This window comes from Crocodylus siamensis, chromosome 2 (genome assembly GCF_052110815.1).
Source record: "Crocodylus siamensis isolate JL-2025a chromosome 2, ASM5211081v1, whole genome shotgun sequence".
NCBI lineage: Eukaryota > Metazoa > Chordata > Crocodylia > Crocodylidae > Crocodylus > Crocodylus siamensis.
Genome location: NC_143396.1, coordinates 223,990,503 through 224,009,543, shown reverse-complemented (window position 1 = coordinate 224,009,543; position 19,041 = coordinate 223,990,503). Strand labels below are relative to the sequence as shown.

Sequence of the window (19,041 nt, the reverse complement as noted above, 5' to 3'; positions counted from 1 at the left end):
TTTCGAGATTTGGCTGATGAATCAGGCTGAATCTCTGCCAAATCGAATCAGGGACTGAAGCTTCGCCCAGCCCTACAAGGTAAATATTAGCTATACCATATGTACTCGGATGTAAGACGACCCCCCAACCCAATAATTAGATTCTATATTTCAAAAAATTACAAATTTGTTATAATTTTCCAGGTAGAGAATCTAAGTATTGGACGGTTGCCTTGAATTCTCCACCCCTCACTGCTACAGCAGACAAAGCAGTGGGAGGCGGGGGGGGGACAAAGGGGCCCCCCTTGCCCTCTGCCCCACCCACTACTTCCTCCTGCAGCCTTCCTGCTCCCCTGCCCCCTGCACCTCCCACCCCCAGCTCCCCACAGCTTCTGCACCTCCCCTACTCCCTCCAGTCTCTGCTTCTCCTCCTGCTCTCTCCAGACCCTTCTACTCCACCCCCTCCTTACTGTCAGATGCTGCTCAGTCCCAGAGCTCAGCACATGGAAGCTCAGACCTTGCCAAGCCATGCAGCAGTGTCAATGCTGTTGATTGGTGAGGCGGAGGAAGCAGTTTCTATGTGCTCCGTGCCTGGGAGAGACCCCAGCCTAAAGTGGAGCCAAGCAGCATCTGTCAGCAAAGGGGAGGGAAGTGGGCAGGTAATATAAAGAGGACAGGAGGCTGCTGTGAGTCTGACTCTGGCCCTGGCCCAGACTCAGGGGTCATTTGCTCCCCCTTCCTCTCCTTATGGAAATATAAGATGAGGGGCTTCCCCCCCACACACATACTGATTGTGGGGGAGGAAAACTTCATTTTATATTTGAGCAAGTATGGTATTTACCATGAGAGACATTTCATTCCAAAGCGCTTTACAAATGTGGATGAACAAAAACATTCCCGTGTAGCAGACAGATGAACTGATCCACACATGTTCTGAGCGGAGTGAAAGTTAACTTTTACCCTGACATTTTCTGTTAACATCCCAATCCAGCCTACATTTAAAAGGTTTACCAGTTCAGCTATGTCAATTTGGAGCATGACAAAAACACATCCCAGTTAACACAGATACGCTGGCAAAAGCCCTAGGGCTAGTACAGTTATACCAAAGGTGATTGAGGTGGGACAGGATTTTGATATGAGGCAAAGAGCTTCTTCCTAAGTCACCTTTGTGTGGTGTTTCTTCCTGTGAAACAAATGTAAAGGAAGCTGAAGTCAGCTACTGCAATACCATTAGTTGCCACCCCAAGTTGAGGTAAGTCCATTTAACCTTTCTATCATGAATGAATTTAATTAGTGCAGATTCCTGTGCATCTGAGGAATTCACCAATGGCTGCAGCCTCTGTTGTATGCAGGCAGCTGCAACCAGCTGGAGGACTGCCTCTCTCCCTCATGTTCAGACTTGATGGTGGAATTTAATTCATTTAAATAGGGCGAGATGCCTGGAGTTGCTCTAACTTCTGGCCATTGCCTGTGAATCTTTCCCTCAAGCATATAAACACATCTGTATAAACACATCTTTTTACATTAAAAATGAAACAGCCTGTCTGGTGGCTGTCTAGTTAGTCCTGTATACTGCTACAGCATGCAGGAGACACAGTTTCAATCACTGATCCCTCACTGATCAAGTCAGCAGGGTCTGTGATCACTTCACAAGGGAAGGGGAGAGGATGCAACCCATTTCTCAAGATACAATCTTTAGGGTGGTGATTGAAATTTATGATTCAATAGATTCCAAAAGGAGTCCTATTTGGTCACCCTCAACTGTGGCTATGAATTAAGGCCACAAAAAGGTGGGGAAGACAGGCTCAAAGACTGAGGAAATGCAATGCAACTTTGAGCTAAAATTAGGATGGCATGATACCCACAGACCACACCTCTACGCTGATAATGAAGGGCAATATTTTAGAAACAGACCAGTCACACTGTGACCATATTAATCTATTAACTCTGGATTTTGTTATCACATAGGAATATACTGATTTGAATTTAAAGGTACTGACCTCCTACAGTTCCTAATAACTTCAGTACGAGTTTCATGTCAAAAAATCAAGTTAAGAGAGCTTTGCATATGGAGAAGAGCTGAAGGAAAATAAAAGGCCCATTGTGTAAGTATGAAAAGTTTAAACACTGTTGATGGGTGGTACACCAATCCCTTCCCTTTTCAAATGAATTTCACTTGATGTTTTGTTTGGTTTTCCTGTTGATGCATCCTGCACCCTCCAGGGCTAAGCTGGTGGGATCCAATTCACCCTTCCTGACATGCGGAGTTTAAAACAAGAGACCTCAGCAATCGGACATCCTCAGCATTTCCAGCTATTGAGCACAGCCATATGCACCGTGATCCAATTTCAGAGCAGAAAAGAAAAGAAAAGATATATATGTAGGAATATTCACTCTGCACTGGTACAGGGAGACAAAAGGAAACTAAGCAAACAGGATGTGCTATTCCTCTGTGAACTTCACCAAGGTAGACAGGATATAGGCTGCAATATGTGTGCATGTCTCACTGCTAGCTTGCTTTTACTGTTCTATTCACAGCATAAGCACTAAGAGAAGAAAGTAAAAGGAAAGGCAATTTGCCATTGTAGATAATTTCCCTTTAAAATTAAGTTAGTGATAGTGAAAGGTACCAGTTTGAAAGGTTCAGTCTCCCTGGAGACTGAAGTCTTTTATTTATCCACAAAACAAACACAGTTTGAACACAAGAAATAAGAGTGTCCTCCACGTTGCCTAGCCAATGAAAGTATAAAGACTCAAACAAGTACTCTGAGCTACAAGGGAGCAGGGATTTACCTGGCACCAGCTGGTTTAGGATAACTGTGTAGGTTCACACTCAGCTCTGTGGAAAATAAAAACTATCCTTCAGTAGCTTATCCCTCTTTTACTGATGGGTGAAAGGTATTGAGGATTTACTGTGGGGTCAGAACAGCAGTTACTCCAGCTTACATGTGGCATGCCTCTGCTTTCATTTCCTTGCAGTAACTTGTTCATATTTCCATGCCCTCAACCCTTACAAAAGCAGTGGATACCTTGAGGAATGAGACAGTTGACACTTAGCCACTGAAAAATCAGTCTACTTACTCTGATTTTAGACATCCAGTTGTGAAAATCTTGTTCTTTTATTGAAAACAGCTTTATAATGTTCTGTTTTGGATAGTCCCCTCAGGTTTTGAAGTCTACTTCTTTACACCTTTGCTGCTGCCTGTTGAGACAGCATATACACAGAACACTGGAGTAAGTGGAAAGGCTGTTTCAGGGTAAAACTAGAAACTTACCTCTTGGTTTTTTTAATGAAAACTTAGATGTACTAGAGAAAAGAACACTATCTCTTCAATGATAAATTATATTGGCAGAGCCTTTACTCCTTTGATCTTATTGAGCAAGTTGCCCTTGTATTCATTTTTGCTTCTGCAACATGGGCATTACATGTCCCTCCTGGCCACTGGACAGGAGCAGAACCGTCTAGAGGTAATTCCTAATATTTAGCTACTTCAGTGTAGTTCAGTGAAGGCATCAGGATTGGATGACCTCAGTCATTCACACAACCCTTGGCTAGTAGGGCTGTGTGAAGCTTCGGTCCCCGATTTGATTTGGCAGAGATTTGGCCTGACTTGAATCTGAATTGAATCAGGAGACTCTTTAATCTCTCTGAATTGAATCAGAACCCTTTGAATCAATTTGGATAGATTCAGAGATTCAGACATAGACATAGCTGTAAATGTTTTTTCTATATACCTCTAGGCACCAGGCGGCTCGTGAATGTTGAGATGCTGGGGGTCCACAGGGCACTCAACAGCAAACTTGGAAGTGGACCAGAAGCACTTCCAGTCCACTTCCGGGTCTGCCAGAGAGTGCATGGGGGGCCCCCCGTGCACCCTGGCTCAGCGGCTCGTGCCTCCTGGGTCTGGGGGAACAGCCAGGGTCCCCCTGCTGCTGACTGCCAAGCCAGGGGAACATGGGGGAGCCCCCGCATGCTCTTCAGCGGACCCACTTCTGGGTTCACCGCCAAGCATGCAGGGAGCACCCCCTGCTCCTATGGGACGCTCCATCCACCCCAGCATTGCAACATTAATGAGCCGTGCCTGATACCTCGAGGTGTAGAAAAAACGTTTAAGGCTCTGTCTGTGGCTGAATAGCTGATTCTCTGAATCATCATGGAATCTTTAGGTTCGGAGTCAGTCGAATCCAATCAGGGACAGTGATCCAAATCAACTAATCGAATCACTGTCCCTGATTCAAGCTGAATCCAAATCCGAATCGAATATGGCCTGTTTCGCACACCCCTATTGGCTACCTTGATCTAGACCTGCAATCAGCTCAAGACATTTTAAAGGGCCTTATAGGGATGTAACAAAGGGGACCTGATTCTGATGAGCTACCCTAGTGAAAGTTGAAATAATACCACAGAAATCACTGGAACTCAACTGAAGATTCACACGCCCAATGAGCTGAATTAATGGCTGAATAATTTTTGTGCATAATTACTGGCTTGTAGCTTGTTGGCATTCAGGTTATTGCCACTACTTGTTATTCAAATTTCAAACTATTTAAAAAGGATCTCAGAGTATGCTTCTAGTTTTGATTGGACAAAGGTAGCTCTTAGCATCAGATTTTCAGGGCATGTATTTTAGTGATCAGTGTAGCAGTAGCAGTGTAGTTATTTGATTATTTTTGGGAGCTGCAGCCCAGTGGCAGGCAGGCAAAAGAGATTGCAAGTCTGCCTGGAAGGGGCTGCCAGCCTCAGGAGCTGTGGTCCAGCCATGGGCAGGCAGAAGCGATTGCAGGCCTGCCTAGGGGGACTGACCATGTATAATTTTCTTGAATTTTCAAAGGTGGTCAATATAAAACGGCCCGAACACAGTTCAAATTAAACTCTGAAACTCTGAAATCAATATTCACAAGAAGAGTTTACAATAACAGCCTGATTTCATTAAGTAGGAAGGAGAGGGTAACAAGGAGAAAGTGAAAATCTATTTCTTAAGATGGCTTAAAATTATAGCCTGTATTACATATAGTCTGTCTTAGAATTGCCATTCTAAGTGTTCTGCAGCATTCTGTGGACATTAAAAAGAAAGAAAATAGGTAAGTGTAGTTTTACCAGTAGTAGACTGAACGCACAGTTGGGTTGGAGAGAATTTTGCATTGCAGGACCAGATCCAGCACCCATTGATTTCTGTGTACTTGTGTCGGGCTTTAAATGAGAAGAGAAACTGGATTTAAATTAGGGAGGAAGACAATGTGCCATATTGATGGATAATCAGATGGCAGGACTAAACGTAGCTAGACGACAGCTAGAAAACACCACAAAAATAAGTTTCTGCATAATCACAAGTGGTGGCTTACTGGAGACTTAGTTTGGTTTTCTTATAGAATCTGAATCCACTTTTAAGTGGTAATCACTGTAACTCTTAAAGCAATGGTTCTCAACCTTTTTAGACTTGAGGCACACCTGGATAGATTTGCAACACCCCTGGACAGAGTCCCAGCACCCTTTGGAAAATGGCAGCCTCTTAGTTTTGACTCTTTTTTGACTACAGAAAAAACAATAGAGCCATTTTTCTGTTGCAAAGAACTCAGAAAGACCATAACTATGGACTTCTATATGAAGTTTCTGGTTTATCATGTATGGAAACCTAACAGTGCTAACATTATGCAGTACCCCTGAAAGGGACTCAAGGCACCCCAGATGCCATGACAACCTAGTTGAGAATCACTGTCTTAAAGGATGGTTATGGTCAGAAATACGTTTATGTCAAATGGGACCTTCTTGCTTGATGCATTCACTCCATATGCATCTCAGAATCGGAACTGCTGATTTCACAGACAATAGTAAATATGGTAATCACGCTTAATTAAAGATACTAATAATAGAAATACGTAATCAGAAAACACCTATTTGTTCCTATTTACTCTGATTAGCCAACAATGCTCTCAGAATGTGAGATGAAATTCTGTTCAGCATTATGTACTATTAACTAAATTCTTAGATACAGTCTAATTGCAGAATCCTTGTTACCAATGCTATCAAAAAGAAAAAAGCTTCACTGAAAACTGTAAACCCAGGCAGAATTACAATTCCCTTTTGGTTCTACAAAACAACTATATTTGATCCAATGCCTATAAGAGAAATAGGGACCCTGGCAATTCCATTATATAGCACTGTTTTGATGAGCATGATTCATTTGTTTGTCTGTGGACCTCAGTTCCCTAACCTGTAAAGTGAAAAGAACATTTTTGTACATCATAGGTAAGGCACAAGTATGTATTCCTTAACACTTGTGGGCAGCTCAGACACAACCATGAAAAGGAGTTGCAGAATCACATTGTAAAGGCAAGGAAATTTTGAGTTATGATCTAAACCAAAGTGGTTGCATGACATCTGTATCTCAGTAATAAATTGCTATATATTCTGTTGCAAATGAGCAAGAGACAGTTAAATTTGTGTGAACATATTTCCAAATCTTTATTTAATCAAGTTTTAATCCAGTTTTAAATATAAGAAAGCAAACGAGCTTTCTCCATTTCCTTTTGGAGACTATTCTGCATTGTGAGACAGCTAAATTTTATGGGGTGTCAGCCTTCAAGCTAAAGTTCCTAAGGCTGAAGAGATGTTGTACATAGGACTACAGTATAAAACAGTTTGGGGGCAAAACAGATTTCCATTAGCAGTCCAAGTTGCAATGAAATGAGAAAACAGACTAACCTAGTGTTTTAGCCGCTACACAGAGTGTTAGACTAAACACAACGTGAGAACACAGAGAGAAACCCTACCATAGCCACCAGAGAAAGAGCTTGATGACAAAGTTGTTCTGTCTTTTACTTCCATGATTTTATGAGACAAAAATACATGACTACATCCTGGCTGAAAAAGATGTTTTCAGACCTGCAGTTTCCTGGCTTTATATTTGGGACTGGCTAGCTTGAGAACATTATGTCCATTGTAAACTCATTTGACCTCATTTTACAAATCTGCAACATGAAAGCTATAATAATGTTACAATCCCTATGCTAAAACCAGAGAACTGCTGGTGTAGTTTTCTTGCTCCACCTCAATATCCTGTTCCCAGGAGTTTGTACTTACACATATCACAGATACTTGCTCTCATCGATACAAAACTTCACTGACTACAGCCAAAGCCTTTTGGAAATACCCCTTGGCAGCATTTGCTTTACCACTTTACTGAAAACACATGGGAGCAGCCCACTAAAATCAAGAATTCCTAATCAACAAGAGTTTCTCTCTGAAATGAGGTTTGTGGGGTTAGTTTTGTTTTGGAAAGCTTGCAGGGGCATGTGAACCGTTTCAGACGAACTGAAGAAAGAGGACTTCGGAAAGTTATGGACAAATTCTGCCCTTAGCTTCACAACTATAAACCTGGAGTAGCCAGATGTCCAAGGAAATCAGTTCTGATTTATACAGGTATAAATTAAATGGCTATAGTACTCCCAGATGTCACAAAACTCAAGAGCCTGTAGAACACAGAAGGACAAACACAGATGACAGTCTCCCAGTCAAACTGAAACTGAGGGCCAGATCATGCTTCCTCTGCACAGATCTGCCCTTGCCATACCTAAGGCACAGTTAGTTATAGCCAGGTTTTCTGCCCTCCTTGGTTGGATCTTGGAGCAGTAACTCAACATTATTAGGGCTCTCAGTAGCATAACTATGGGTGGGAGAGGGGAGTGCACCAGAATGGTGGCAGACACCTGGGCTCTGCTCTGGGTGAGCCCATGCCATAGCAGGTGAAACTCTGCTTGCCTGCTCCAACCCCTGTTCTCCAGTACTCAAGCACAACCCCTTCCTCACCACCCCTGCACCCAGGAGCAAAAATACTTAGTCATGCATCTAAATGCTAAGTATCCTGAGGACAGTGGAAGTGGAGGACAATGCACTCGTTCCTTCTCATCCCACAGCCTGACATTACAGTAACATTTCAGTGGTCACCATCCACTCTGCAGAGCCTGGAAACCTTCTTAAAGAAGGATCCTGGGGGACAGTACTTGTACCTTTTCTTAGGAAGAATCATGAAAACATACTAGATTCGTTTGTTTCAGATTTAGTAAAAACTCTAAACAAAATCTAAACGTTGGGACTTTGACTGAAATCCAGCAAAACACATATGGATATAATCAGCATGGGGCTTCAAAGGGGTTAAATACATGCCAAATACATGCTATGTGTTAAATACACGTGCTTAAGTGCTTTGCTAATTTGGGACTAAAATTACTTCATGTCTTCCCTCAAGCAGACAAAAGTTATACTGGTAGCCAAAAGCCCTGTTACTTATGTCTATCTATCACCTAACAGGGGGCATGACTGGTAAGCTTTTATGTGTGCAAAAGAAGTATTAAATTAAGGTTAAGTAAAAGGGTTTTTTTGTTGGCTTCTAGTGGTTTAAAACCCAGAAAACCACAAGAAACCCAGTTCTCTCTTCAAAATTAGAAAGTTTTCCCTTCCTTATCTTCTCAACACCATTTTTAATCAGTTATTTACTGAAAAGAGTAAACTCCTAAGGATGCTTTGATTTCCAAGACTAAAGGAAAGTGTCTACCTCAAAGGTTTTGCCAGTATCACTTACCCATAACGCCACACTAACAAAGCCTGTATCCCACCAAAATAAGTTCTTTTGCCACTTACATTTAAATCAGGTCCCCAAATGACAAACTATGGCAACAAGAGGTCTCTTTTGCTGGTGCAGATTCATCTACCTGGAGAATTTTGCTGACATGGCCATGCCACATAAGGATTTTTTTTTTCTACACGCCTAACCAACATAGGTATGACAGCAACATTTTATAGTGTTGGCCTGACTAACAGCTGTTAATGTTTCTGCTTCTGTCTTTGCATATTTTTCAAAAATGTCTCTCAGTGTTCTGTGGGGAAGATGGCAAAAATCATTCCATTAGACAAACCCCCAAACAATGATTAATCTATCTTTATCTTCCCACTGAATCTCAAAATCACCAAGGGAATGCTATACAAATTTGTTACTATCTCACTAGCAATAAACAAGTTAATTTCCATTAATCTGTCTTCCATTCTCTTTAACCATCCAGAACAACCTTTCTTTATTTTATAGATCATATCTACTCTAATCTGGACAAAAGTCACTATACAGCTGTAGTCCTTCAACTGAATTATAGGAAGAAGAGATGCACTGTTTCTAGTGCTCATCTTTGACTATTCAGCTGTAAAGATAAAGGGCACTGCTGAAAGAGTAACAGCATCTCTGAATTACAATCAAAATATGACAAAGCTCAGCTTTTCCCCAGTCTTAGCTGTTTCATTAATTCTTTTCTCAGTCTTGAGGAAGCAATCCTAACAATAGGCCTGATGGGTCCCTCCTGGAGAATCTACAAGATTAAGTGGAGACCTTACTGGTACCAGTTTCTGCCTTGCACATGCAATTTCTGACCCAGTAGCCCCAGGCCTTCCAGAACTAAAGATTCACCTAATGAGTCAATTCAGTGGAGACCCTTTCAATTTCTGTTGGTTTCTTCATCAGTGATGACTGATATTCCTGATCTGATCACAAATGGTTCTATGATTCTCTACTGAACACATCAAGGTGCGACTTATGGTTCTCAAACCAGAAAACTTTAGATTGTGCCTTGAACCTTCTGGAAAAGTCAAGCCCAATCTTGAACTGTCTGAAAGACTTCATTCAAAGACATCCATAATCTTTTATGACCACATCATTCACAAGGAGTGGAAGATGCATTACAGACTGTCAGGAATGTAACTCAGTTCCTAGCTAACCCACAGAATTTTGACATCTTGTCATGGACACCGAGTAGAGTGAAACCCCTCAATGACATCAATTTCATTGAGGGGTGAATAAGGAAATGGAATGGAACCCCAGAAAAAAGTCAAACATTCTGAGAATATCTCCAGCTGCATCTTTCATGGGTCACCTAACAAGGACTTCCACTCATGTCTTCACAGAGTAAGAAAAAAAAAAACGGGCACTGGGTAAAATAACTGTCTTTATTGTGGATGATCCGGATGTGTTGTAAATACCTGTTCCAGTCCATTCTAGAAACCTGGTTCAGACACCTGTGCTCTCCACCATGGCTATTTGGCAGATCACCTGTACCCCAGTACTACAAAAAAAAAAAAGCTATCAAGGGAAGTGGTGGATTCACCACCTCTTGACTGAGTGCCTTTCTGAAAGATATACTTTAGGTCCCCAGCACACATTACAGTTTAGATGCAATTAACCCAGTTAATCATGTCCCAGGTTGTTACCAGACCACACATTAGTGCAATTAATAGCATGATAAATGAGGAATAAGCCACAAAGTTATTACAGAAAAATGTGTAATAACTTCATGGTTGGTTCCTATCATGCCATTAATTGAATGTGTGGCCAAGCTAGAGCTCCCAGCTGACAGATCCCAGCCACAGGGGTGGATGGTGCACACCTGCAGTTGGGAGCCCCATCAGCTGACAGCTCCCAGCTACAGGGGTGCATGGTACACTCCTGTGGCCAGCAGCCTGGATTGGCTGATGGCTCCCAGCCACAGAGGCATGGTGTGTCCCTGCAGCTGAGATCTGCCCACAGGGCTCTCAGCCCCAGAAGCATATGGTGTGCCTCTGCAGCATGGCAGGAAGTGTGATTGTGGGCATCATGCATCAGATACCACTGCACTTTCACTTGCATGTACACCAGGGGCCTTAGTATGATACACATTATCGGGATTGATGTAGAGGTGACTGAATGCTGCATGCCTCTAGAGGCTGGGGAGGCACAGCGAGCTCCTGCAGGCTGCGGCAGCACTGTTGGTGGTAGAAGTGTGGCAGAGACAAGTGGGGAGCTGATGCAGACAGCTGCAGCGCTGTTGGCGGTGGGGGGTGCTAAACACCAACTAGTAGCTGGCGACCACCTGCAGACACTGCCAGTAGCATCGGCAGTGGCCAGCGACGATTGTGCACTGCCCACAGATGCCACCAGGAGTGTTGCAGGGGGTGCACCGCCACACTCAGGGGGTGCACGTGTACCCGGGTGCACCCCCTACACACCGCCAAAGCACTGGGTGAATCTACCAGTGATACGTGGGAAGTCAGACTAGATGATTTGCTGGTCCCTTCTGAGCTTAAACTCTAGGAACCTATAAACTCAAATAAGTAACTTCTCTTTTCAGATCCTACCTCACTCTCAAATATTACTGGTTTGTGGTTTCTGAATCTCCTATAAAGAGTAGTTTCTTACAGCAAGCAACAAGGTGAGTTCCCTAGTAGAGTAAAAGACACAGTAATTTTACATTTTGAGGATGTGGCAGGGACACCTAGGTGCAAATGGCCACCAAACTCCCCAGTTTTCCTTTTAAGTATGGTGTTCTTTCGAACTGAGAGGATGTTTGGCAGGAGCAGGAAGAAAGAAACTTAATTTCACAGGCAATTGAGTTTGTATAAATGCTTAATTCTATCACTTGCTTATGTTTATGCCTCAGAATGTGGCTTCTGCTATAGTCACAAAAATGTCTGCAGAATACAGTATAAAACTGACATCTTTTGCAACCCGTCTTGTCCCTGCTTATGTGCACACAGCTAAATCACATCTGCCAGCTCTTACTGACCTAAAAATGTTTCTTCCATTTAGCTCTGCCCAAACCTCGCAACTAGGGGAGAGCAGGCTGGAGTCTATTCTGAATGACACATTGGCAACAGAACCGTTGGCTAACTGTCAGTGGCCTCATTATTACCAGAATTGGTGTATAAACAAGAAAGTACCCAACTGGGTTTTCCAACAGAATACAGTTTATACCCCTGACAACAAGAAAAATTGCTTTACACACTTAATCAACTAGATCTGGATTTATTGGAAAAACGTAAATATAAATAATGAACCTCGTATTATTATCATTATTGCCATTTTTTAAAGAGTCACTTTCCTGACTTCAACCACAATTTTATGTTACATTTGGGGGAGACAGAGAGGACTGCAACAAAATTTGGTTTCGGCTTTAAAAAAAAAGAACAGAAAAGAAAACAAACCTCAACATTTTGGGATACTTGTATCCAGACTTTTGATCTGTCCCATGATTTAACTAGAGACCGTTTATAACAAATGCTGAGATCCACAGTTGGCTTTGATTTTGGAATCTTGGATCAGGCCCACTAGGGAGCTAAAGAATATAACATTGTAAAAATAATTGGGGTTTACTCCCTCCTCCCAACACATACCATATTCAAGTTAGGAAATGAGGAGAGCAGAAGGCTGTCTTTCTTGGCTAAACCTTCCGACTAGCCATCCTTATTTTCCAATTGTCGAGTTGCATTTCTCTAGACTGAAAGCTGGGATAAAAGAATGAGTGAATAACTGGATCCTTTTCATCCCTGAACACTTCAAGTGTACAAAGGCAAAGAAGTTTCTCCCTGTGGTGCCCTTGAGCAGCCCGGAGCTCTTCTCAAATGATATAAGAGGTGTGGTTCTTCCTTCACTAGGCTCTCTTCTGAAAAATTTTCTGTGCTTGTACTGAGACCAGGAGATCCAAAGAGACCAGGCAAACAGAGCAGCAATTTACATTGACAAAGAGGATTTTGATGCACTCCTCCGAATGGGGCAGCATTACCATGTTAATAGCCTTTTGCTCTCAGCCCTCTTTTCCTGAGGACGCTGGCGATTTTTGCGAATGGAGAACAGTTCCGCTTCCCATTTTAACTGCAACAATAGCAGAAGGGCTCCTTAAACTGCATCAAATAGCAGCCTGTGAAATCCCTAACTAGCCACACCGCCTCTCCTGCCGTTTTATTATCCTCTGGCCCATGGAACAAAAGAAGGGGCAGGGGGAAAGCTTCTCCTTGTTTTAGCCCTTTCCATGCATCCTAATCCTTCAGAGGTGGCAATGGGAATTGCTTGTAGAACTGTTAAATCTTTTATTCCCTTCTCATTCTCTCTAATCAAGGAATCTTCATGCAAGTTTTCCAATATGAATCTGTTTATGGCCCCTTGGTTAATAGATGCAAGATGGGACCCCCAGAGTAAGAAGAAAGAATTCCGTGCATCTTAGCCAGCTGCTGTTTCTCACCAGTTCCCACACTCATCCACTTGTTCTCTTGTCAGATGCCCTGAATGTGCTCACCTCCTGACACCGACTGAATTGCACAAAGACTGAATGTGTAAGCTGCTTCTGCTATTAGCTTAAGAAACAGATTCCATTTGGTAGCCCTAAGATATCCTTCAGCCATTGATAGAGGTCCCATCTTTTATTAGACTCACCTTAGTCACCTGTTGCTCAGCATTCAGTTACCTTTCAAAAAGAAGCATTGATTTCGCATTTCATGCAGTTTGCAGCCACCCTCTAAGCAGCAGCCTGTGCTACCTTGTACCAGATGCCTAACTGTTATCTAGCTAGATTTTTTTTGACACTAAGCCATTTCCAAATGTTTTGCATCACTCTTTTTTGCTCAGACCAGTATAAATAAACCACAATAATAGTAATGTGAGTCCTGAATATGGGAACCTTACCCACAAGAGCTGGCACATTCAAGTAAATAAACCTAGCTGCACAAGTATGTGCACACAGATGTATGTGAGGATTGCACAACCAAGGGCTTAAAACTTAGACCCGCATCACAAAAAGGTGAATTTATTAAATAGAACCCAAATACACAGGGAGTATAAAAGCCAAGAAGTGCCAATCACAGAGTTAGATTTAGTTCTGTGACATATAAGGGTCACACAGCAATCTGATCTTTGCCCAGGATGTTAAACAGCTCCACAGAATAGCCTGCAGCAAATTAGCAAGGAAAATGATCCTCTTTTTCTGCCCATCCTTTATTAAAATCCATCTTCCACTACAATAAGGAAGGAAAAATACCTAATAAACAAACATGAAGGAATTTAAAAGCATAACCGCCTGATCAAAGATTAATGTGTTGCGAGAGCAAATAAAAGGTTCCAACTGCTTCCTAGAAGTACAAAGAATGCAAGACAAAGGAGAATACAGCTTGTTTAGGTTAATCTGGGTTTCTCTCTTATCATCCTTTAAGAAAACAGTGAATAGTGATTTAGCCTTCCTCCCCAGGATTTAAAGGATAAAAGGCAAAAAGCAACTGTCATATCCCTAAAAGAGTGCTGCCCAAAAGCCACCTTGAGAGGGTCCTACTCTACCACTACAGCAAATGAGATTGGGCCAATTTGTTTGTCTTAAGGGGTAGGATCCAATCACTGACAACCTGTATTCCCAATTAAGGAAAGTGGATTCAAGTAAATAAAAATACAAGACAGACCCATCTAGTCTCTGACCCAGAGAATCCTTCCTTCCTAAAGCTTTCTTCTGTTTTTGTTCAGATATTAGAAAATGGGTTCACTAACTAGGGATTATTTTAATAATTCTGGAGATGTTTGTGACGGGCATAAAGTAGCCCCTTTTTTTGCATTGGAATGGACCTTAAAATGTCTATACCATCCCCCTTGCCAGTATCACAGAAATCATAGAAAATTAGGGTTGGAAGGGACCTCAGGAGGTCATCTAATTCAACCTCCTGCTCAAAGCAGGACCATCCCCAACTAGATCATCCCAGCCAAAGCTTTCTCTAGCCAGGTCTTGAAAACCTCCAAGGACGGAGACTCTACCATCTCTCTGGGTAACCTGTTCCAGTGTTTTACTACCCTCCTAGTGAGAAAATTCTTCCTAATATCTAGCCTAAACTTCCCTTGCTGCAACTTGAGACCATTGCTCCTTTTTCATTTTTAAGTAATGAGAGTTTTCCCTGATTTCTGTAACTGATTTAAAGTTGCTAATACCAAATGAGGGAGGCTTAACCTCCATTGAGTACACTGTCCAGTAGAGAGCATCCAATGTACCCCACAGCAAATTGCCTGTATAAGTTAAGCTGGACCAAAAGTGGATATACTGAATCCCTTTTTGACATCTGTACATTTCCACAGGTCTGAGCCCATCCAGTCACAAATACATCATGAGCCTGGCATTGTGGGATTTTTTTTGTATTTTTCATACATACCACAATGACAGTGTTTCATACACCCCAACCACGGGGGCCTGAGGTTTGTAACATTAGCTTCATAACAGGCAAGAAAGTGCTTTTCTGAATGGTGGGTGCTGATATGTCCAGCATGGTACACTGGTACAGTTCTGAAAATAGCTGAAAATCAACCCACTAATCAACCAAAATTAGTTTAACAATTCTGGATTCAGTACAATTCTGGTGGTCTAATCTGTCAACAAATAAATGCATTGCCTATGTTACAGAAAACCATAACTGTATTTGTGGCCATGTGACCTCCATATTAGAGTGAACAGGACATAGTCTTGCTTTGTTTTTAATCGACTTTAGCCTTCTTACTAAGATGGGACCATATAATAATTTATGTTATATTGAGACAGGTACATTTCTCTTTGAGAGAAAGCTGGGAGATTTGATTAATTACTTTAACTCAAATCTCACATATGTGGGGTCATGCAATAATATAACTCAGTAAAAATTTAAATAGTAAAAGGAAAGTAGCAACAGAATCTCATTTGCTAGATACGCTGTTCAAATACATCCTTTTCATTACTGATCAACAGCACCATATTTAGCCTACAGCACCTCTATGCTTAATTAAATCATATCTTGGTAAAGCAAAATATTTTCCTTTTTAGGTCTTACCTTGAAGAACCAAACCAGATTTCTCAATGGTGTAGAGGAAAGCTGAGAATGGAGCAACAGGGGACTTAGCAACCAGGATCTGCAGAACAAATAAATACAAATGATTAAAAGTCCCTAAAATGTATTGATTACAAGTCAAGTGGACTAATGTCTGCAATTCAGTTTTCTGAAGATACTATCATGAATTAAAACAAAACAAATTGCAGAGGGATTATAAAATGGCTACTGATGTCTCCTTCTAGTTCTAGATACTAGAGTCACATGTAAAACAAGTGAAGACTGTGCCATTGTATTAAAAGGATTCAAAGGTCCTATAAAATCTTGCTTCCATGGAAACAGCACACTCTACTGCCACTGCTGTGCTCTTCTCAAAATGTGTGTTAAACCAGGTCAAACTTCACAACTACTTTTGTACCCAGAGAGAGACAATGCCATTCACCTGAAGGTTGTGCTAGCTACCTGCCAGGAGGTTGCAAGTGCTTAGTGCCCCTGCAAGAATCCAGCCTAGAAGATGTTCCTTTAACAGAAACTTTGGAACATAGTCTGTGCCAATGACACTAAACAAAGTTGTGGTTTAGATGCATAGGCCCCTGAATTTCAAAACGTGGATGCAAATTTCCTCAAGTTCAGAGCATTTGAGCTGTGCACGCTCTAATGTCCAACTGGATCTAGAATGTTTCGAACCTCAGTTTTGATCACACGTTACTGAAAAGGAGATTGGCTCTGGTGGAATTCTGACACCCATGAGACGGGCTTATTTTATTATTCAGGCGTGGGAGAATGATACTCAAGTGCCAGATATCAAAGCCTGACATACCTGTGCTGGGTTATTACTGATGGTTGAGGAATACTGACTTACAGCATATACTTAACAAAGAAAATTGTTATCGCCTATCTGGAAAGTGCCATTCCAATAACGAATGCAACCAATTTTGCCTTCAGAATAATCAGCCCAAACCATGATCCAGCAAAGAAATTGAGACTGATAGCAGTGAGTAGAGCCAAGTGTGCACTTCTGCTCTTCCTCCAAAACAGGTCTGCTGAGCAAACTGGAAGCAGCTCTCCCTCTTCATGTCTTCCACAACAAAATAAGAAAAAGAAAGAAACTAGAAATCACTTTCCGAGGTTTGAGGTTTTAGAACAGCATTCCCAATTTCACAGCCCTAGAGGCACCATATAAGCAAGGTTGCTGGCCTAATACACATTCTGGTGTTTTTCAGAAATTTGCTTTAAATGTAGTCATGTCGTACCACTGCCCAGAAAATATACCAGGCCTGACTACTGTTTTTACATATAAATTCCATTTACACAGTAACTACAAAGCTCTCTTGTCAGCACATACCAACACACATCTCTTTCTCAGGGATTAACATCCTAAAGACTTATAAACAGGCCAACTTTGTGTGCAGTAGACTCATCCATTTTTCCGTGCCTGTTAAGAGCCAGCAGCAGAGTTATCCCTTAAAAACTGCACGCTTTGTAGTATTATTTACAGTAATGACTTAATTTTTAGAGATGTGTAGTACCAACATGTCCCCTTCAAGTAGAATTAGGGGTACTCATTGTTTTTGAAACTCGGGATCTAATTCAGCAAAACTCTCCAGCACATATTTAGAAGCAGCTAAACTGGGGATCATTTGATAAGGATGTTGGCTGTTTCTGCTAAAATGATCAGCGATAAAATAGTTAACCTTTAGAGCACCAAGTTTCCAAGTCAACATCCTCCACAGATAAAAGAGGGAAGTTCACACCCCACAGAACTATTATTTAAGATTTGCCTGAAAACTCAGGCAGACAACACTGAATTATTTTACACTCCCACATTTCTGCAATGGTTTGCTCACAAACACAAAGGCTAGAAGATTAACAATATCCACACTGAAAAAGCGTACATTGTGGAGCACAGTTCTGCAGCAAGAGGTAGATTCTGCAAGAAATTCTGCAGCCACTAAATCATGCAACAAATAAGCTTCCAGGAAGTGTTGAATGGCACAGTAAACACGGGGAAAATCTCTACAGTTACGTATGTTCTGTTTGCATTCTTAGTCATCTCACAGATCATATTCAGATTTCATGTGACCTGGTCTCAACTGATTCTGATAAAGCCAGTAGGAAAATAAAAAGTCATCCTGACATCTGGTCTGAAAACCTACTCCCATATTTGCTTTACCCCCACAACTTGATGCAAGCCTTGCACTTTTCAGAATTTACCATTAACTGTTGGTTTACTCTGCATGTTACCTTCACTAATAAAGTAAGAAATAAAGGCAGACACACAAACACAGCAAGTACAGCCAAAGAACACAGGGTCAGTCACCAACGTCAGTGTTTTCCTTTGAGTCACGTGTATCCAGCAAAGCCATCTCAGGATGAGATGTAACCCTTGTGACCTGCTCTGTGTGGAAAAAAGTGCAACGCAAGCACTTTCCCCTCCTGCACATTAATTACTGTTCTTACTGTAACAAGCGGCTGGAGAAGTGTGTTGCAGTCCATGACCGCGATGCATCCTGACAGTATCAGAATTCCCCTTCCTGTACTTATCCTCAGACAATCTTTGCTTTACTTGGATGTCTTAGTACTTCTCATTTTAATGTAGGAACAGAGAAAAGGCAAAAGGCAGAAAAGAAAAGCTATAGGAAAAGAAGTGTCACTGTTTGTCCCGATCATGCTTGTTTTGTCTGCAAAGTGCTAACATGAAAATAGTGCACGTTCTTTTTCATTTGAGGTCACAACAGGTACAAAAACCACAGTAATACTTCATTACAGCCTCAGTCGGAGCAGCTGGATGACTCCATTAAACAGATCTCTGGTCTTTCCCCCAGTTGTCTTTCCTGCTAGATGCAGGGGCTGGACTCAATGATCTTCCAAGGTCCCTTCCAGCCTCACATTCTATAAATCAATGAATCTCACATGAGACAGGTTACTAATTTGCTGGGTCAAATTTCAACCTCTCTCTGTGGGTACATTTGCTAAACTATTTACATAGGCATTAACCACAACTTCATGTGTAAATTGGTAAACATCCAAAAAAGTGCGTATTCACAGTCGTTGCATTTTTATGCTTTCTAAGTACATGCCTAAATAGGTATAGGTATATATATGTATGTGCATACCACAGATTTCCCTTTAAAAAACTGCCTCATATGGTGCTATAGCTGAGGTTTAAAATAAGGCAGAACTATTTTTCACTCAATTTCTCTGCAGTCTAAGACAGACAGCTTTTAAAACAAGACATTACAACCAGAAAAATGAGACATAGAATTTGAATGAGAAATAAAGTTAGAATTAAAATTACATATGAACATAATTTTTGCACGTGTACCTGATTTACATGTAGACCAACTGAAAACACTCCATTGAGAGAACAACCACAGGATAGGAATACAGAGTAACCCCCACTTTCACCCCTGAGTTGGAAGCAACATGCCTCATTCCATGTCCTT

General features: G+C 41.6%; 1 protein-coding gene across 2 annotated transcripts in view; it reads right to left on the bottom strand.

Annotated features, from left to right (window-relative positions):
- The window catches only part of RAD51B (RAD51 paralog B), a 665,539-nt gene that overhangs the window by 171,993 nt on the left and 474,505 nt on the right, over positions 1 to 19,041 (bottom strand). The window contains exons 13-15 of one of the 2 annotated variants that reach the window (XM_090033201.1): positions 15,599 to 15,677; positions 5,098 to 5,170; positions 3,061 to 3,181 (exon numbers count right to left, since the gene is read on the bottom strand). In XM_090033201.1, coding sequence (XP_089889327.1) covers positions 3,142 to 3,181; positions 5,098 to 5,170; positions 15,599 to 15,677 — 192 coding nt within the window. In that variant the 3' untranslated portion in view covers positions 3,061 to 3,141. The remainder of the gene's footprint in view (positions 1 to 3,060; positions 3,182 to 5,097; positions 5,171 to 15,598; positions 15,678 to 19,041) is intronic. The other variant, XM_090033202.1, reaches the window with a different exon arrangement.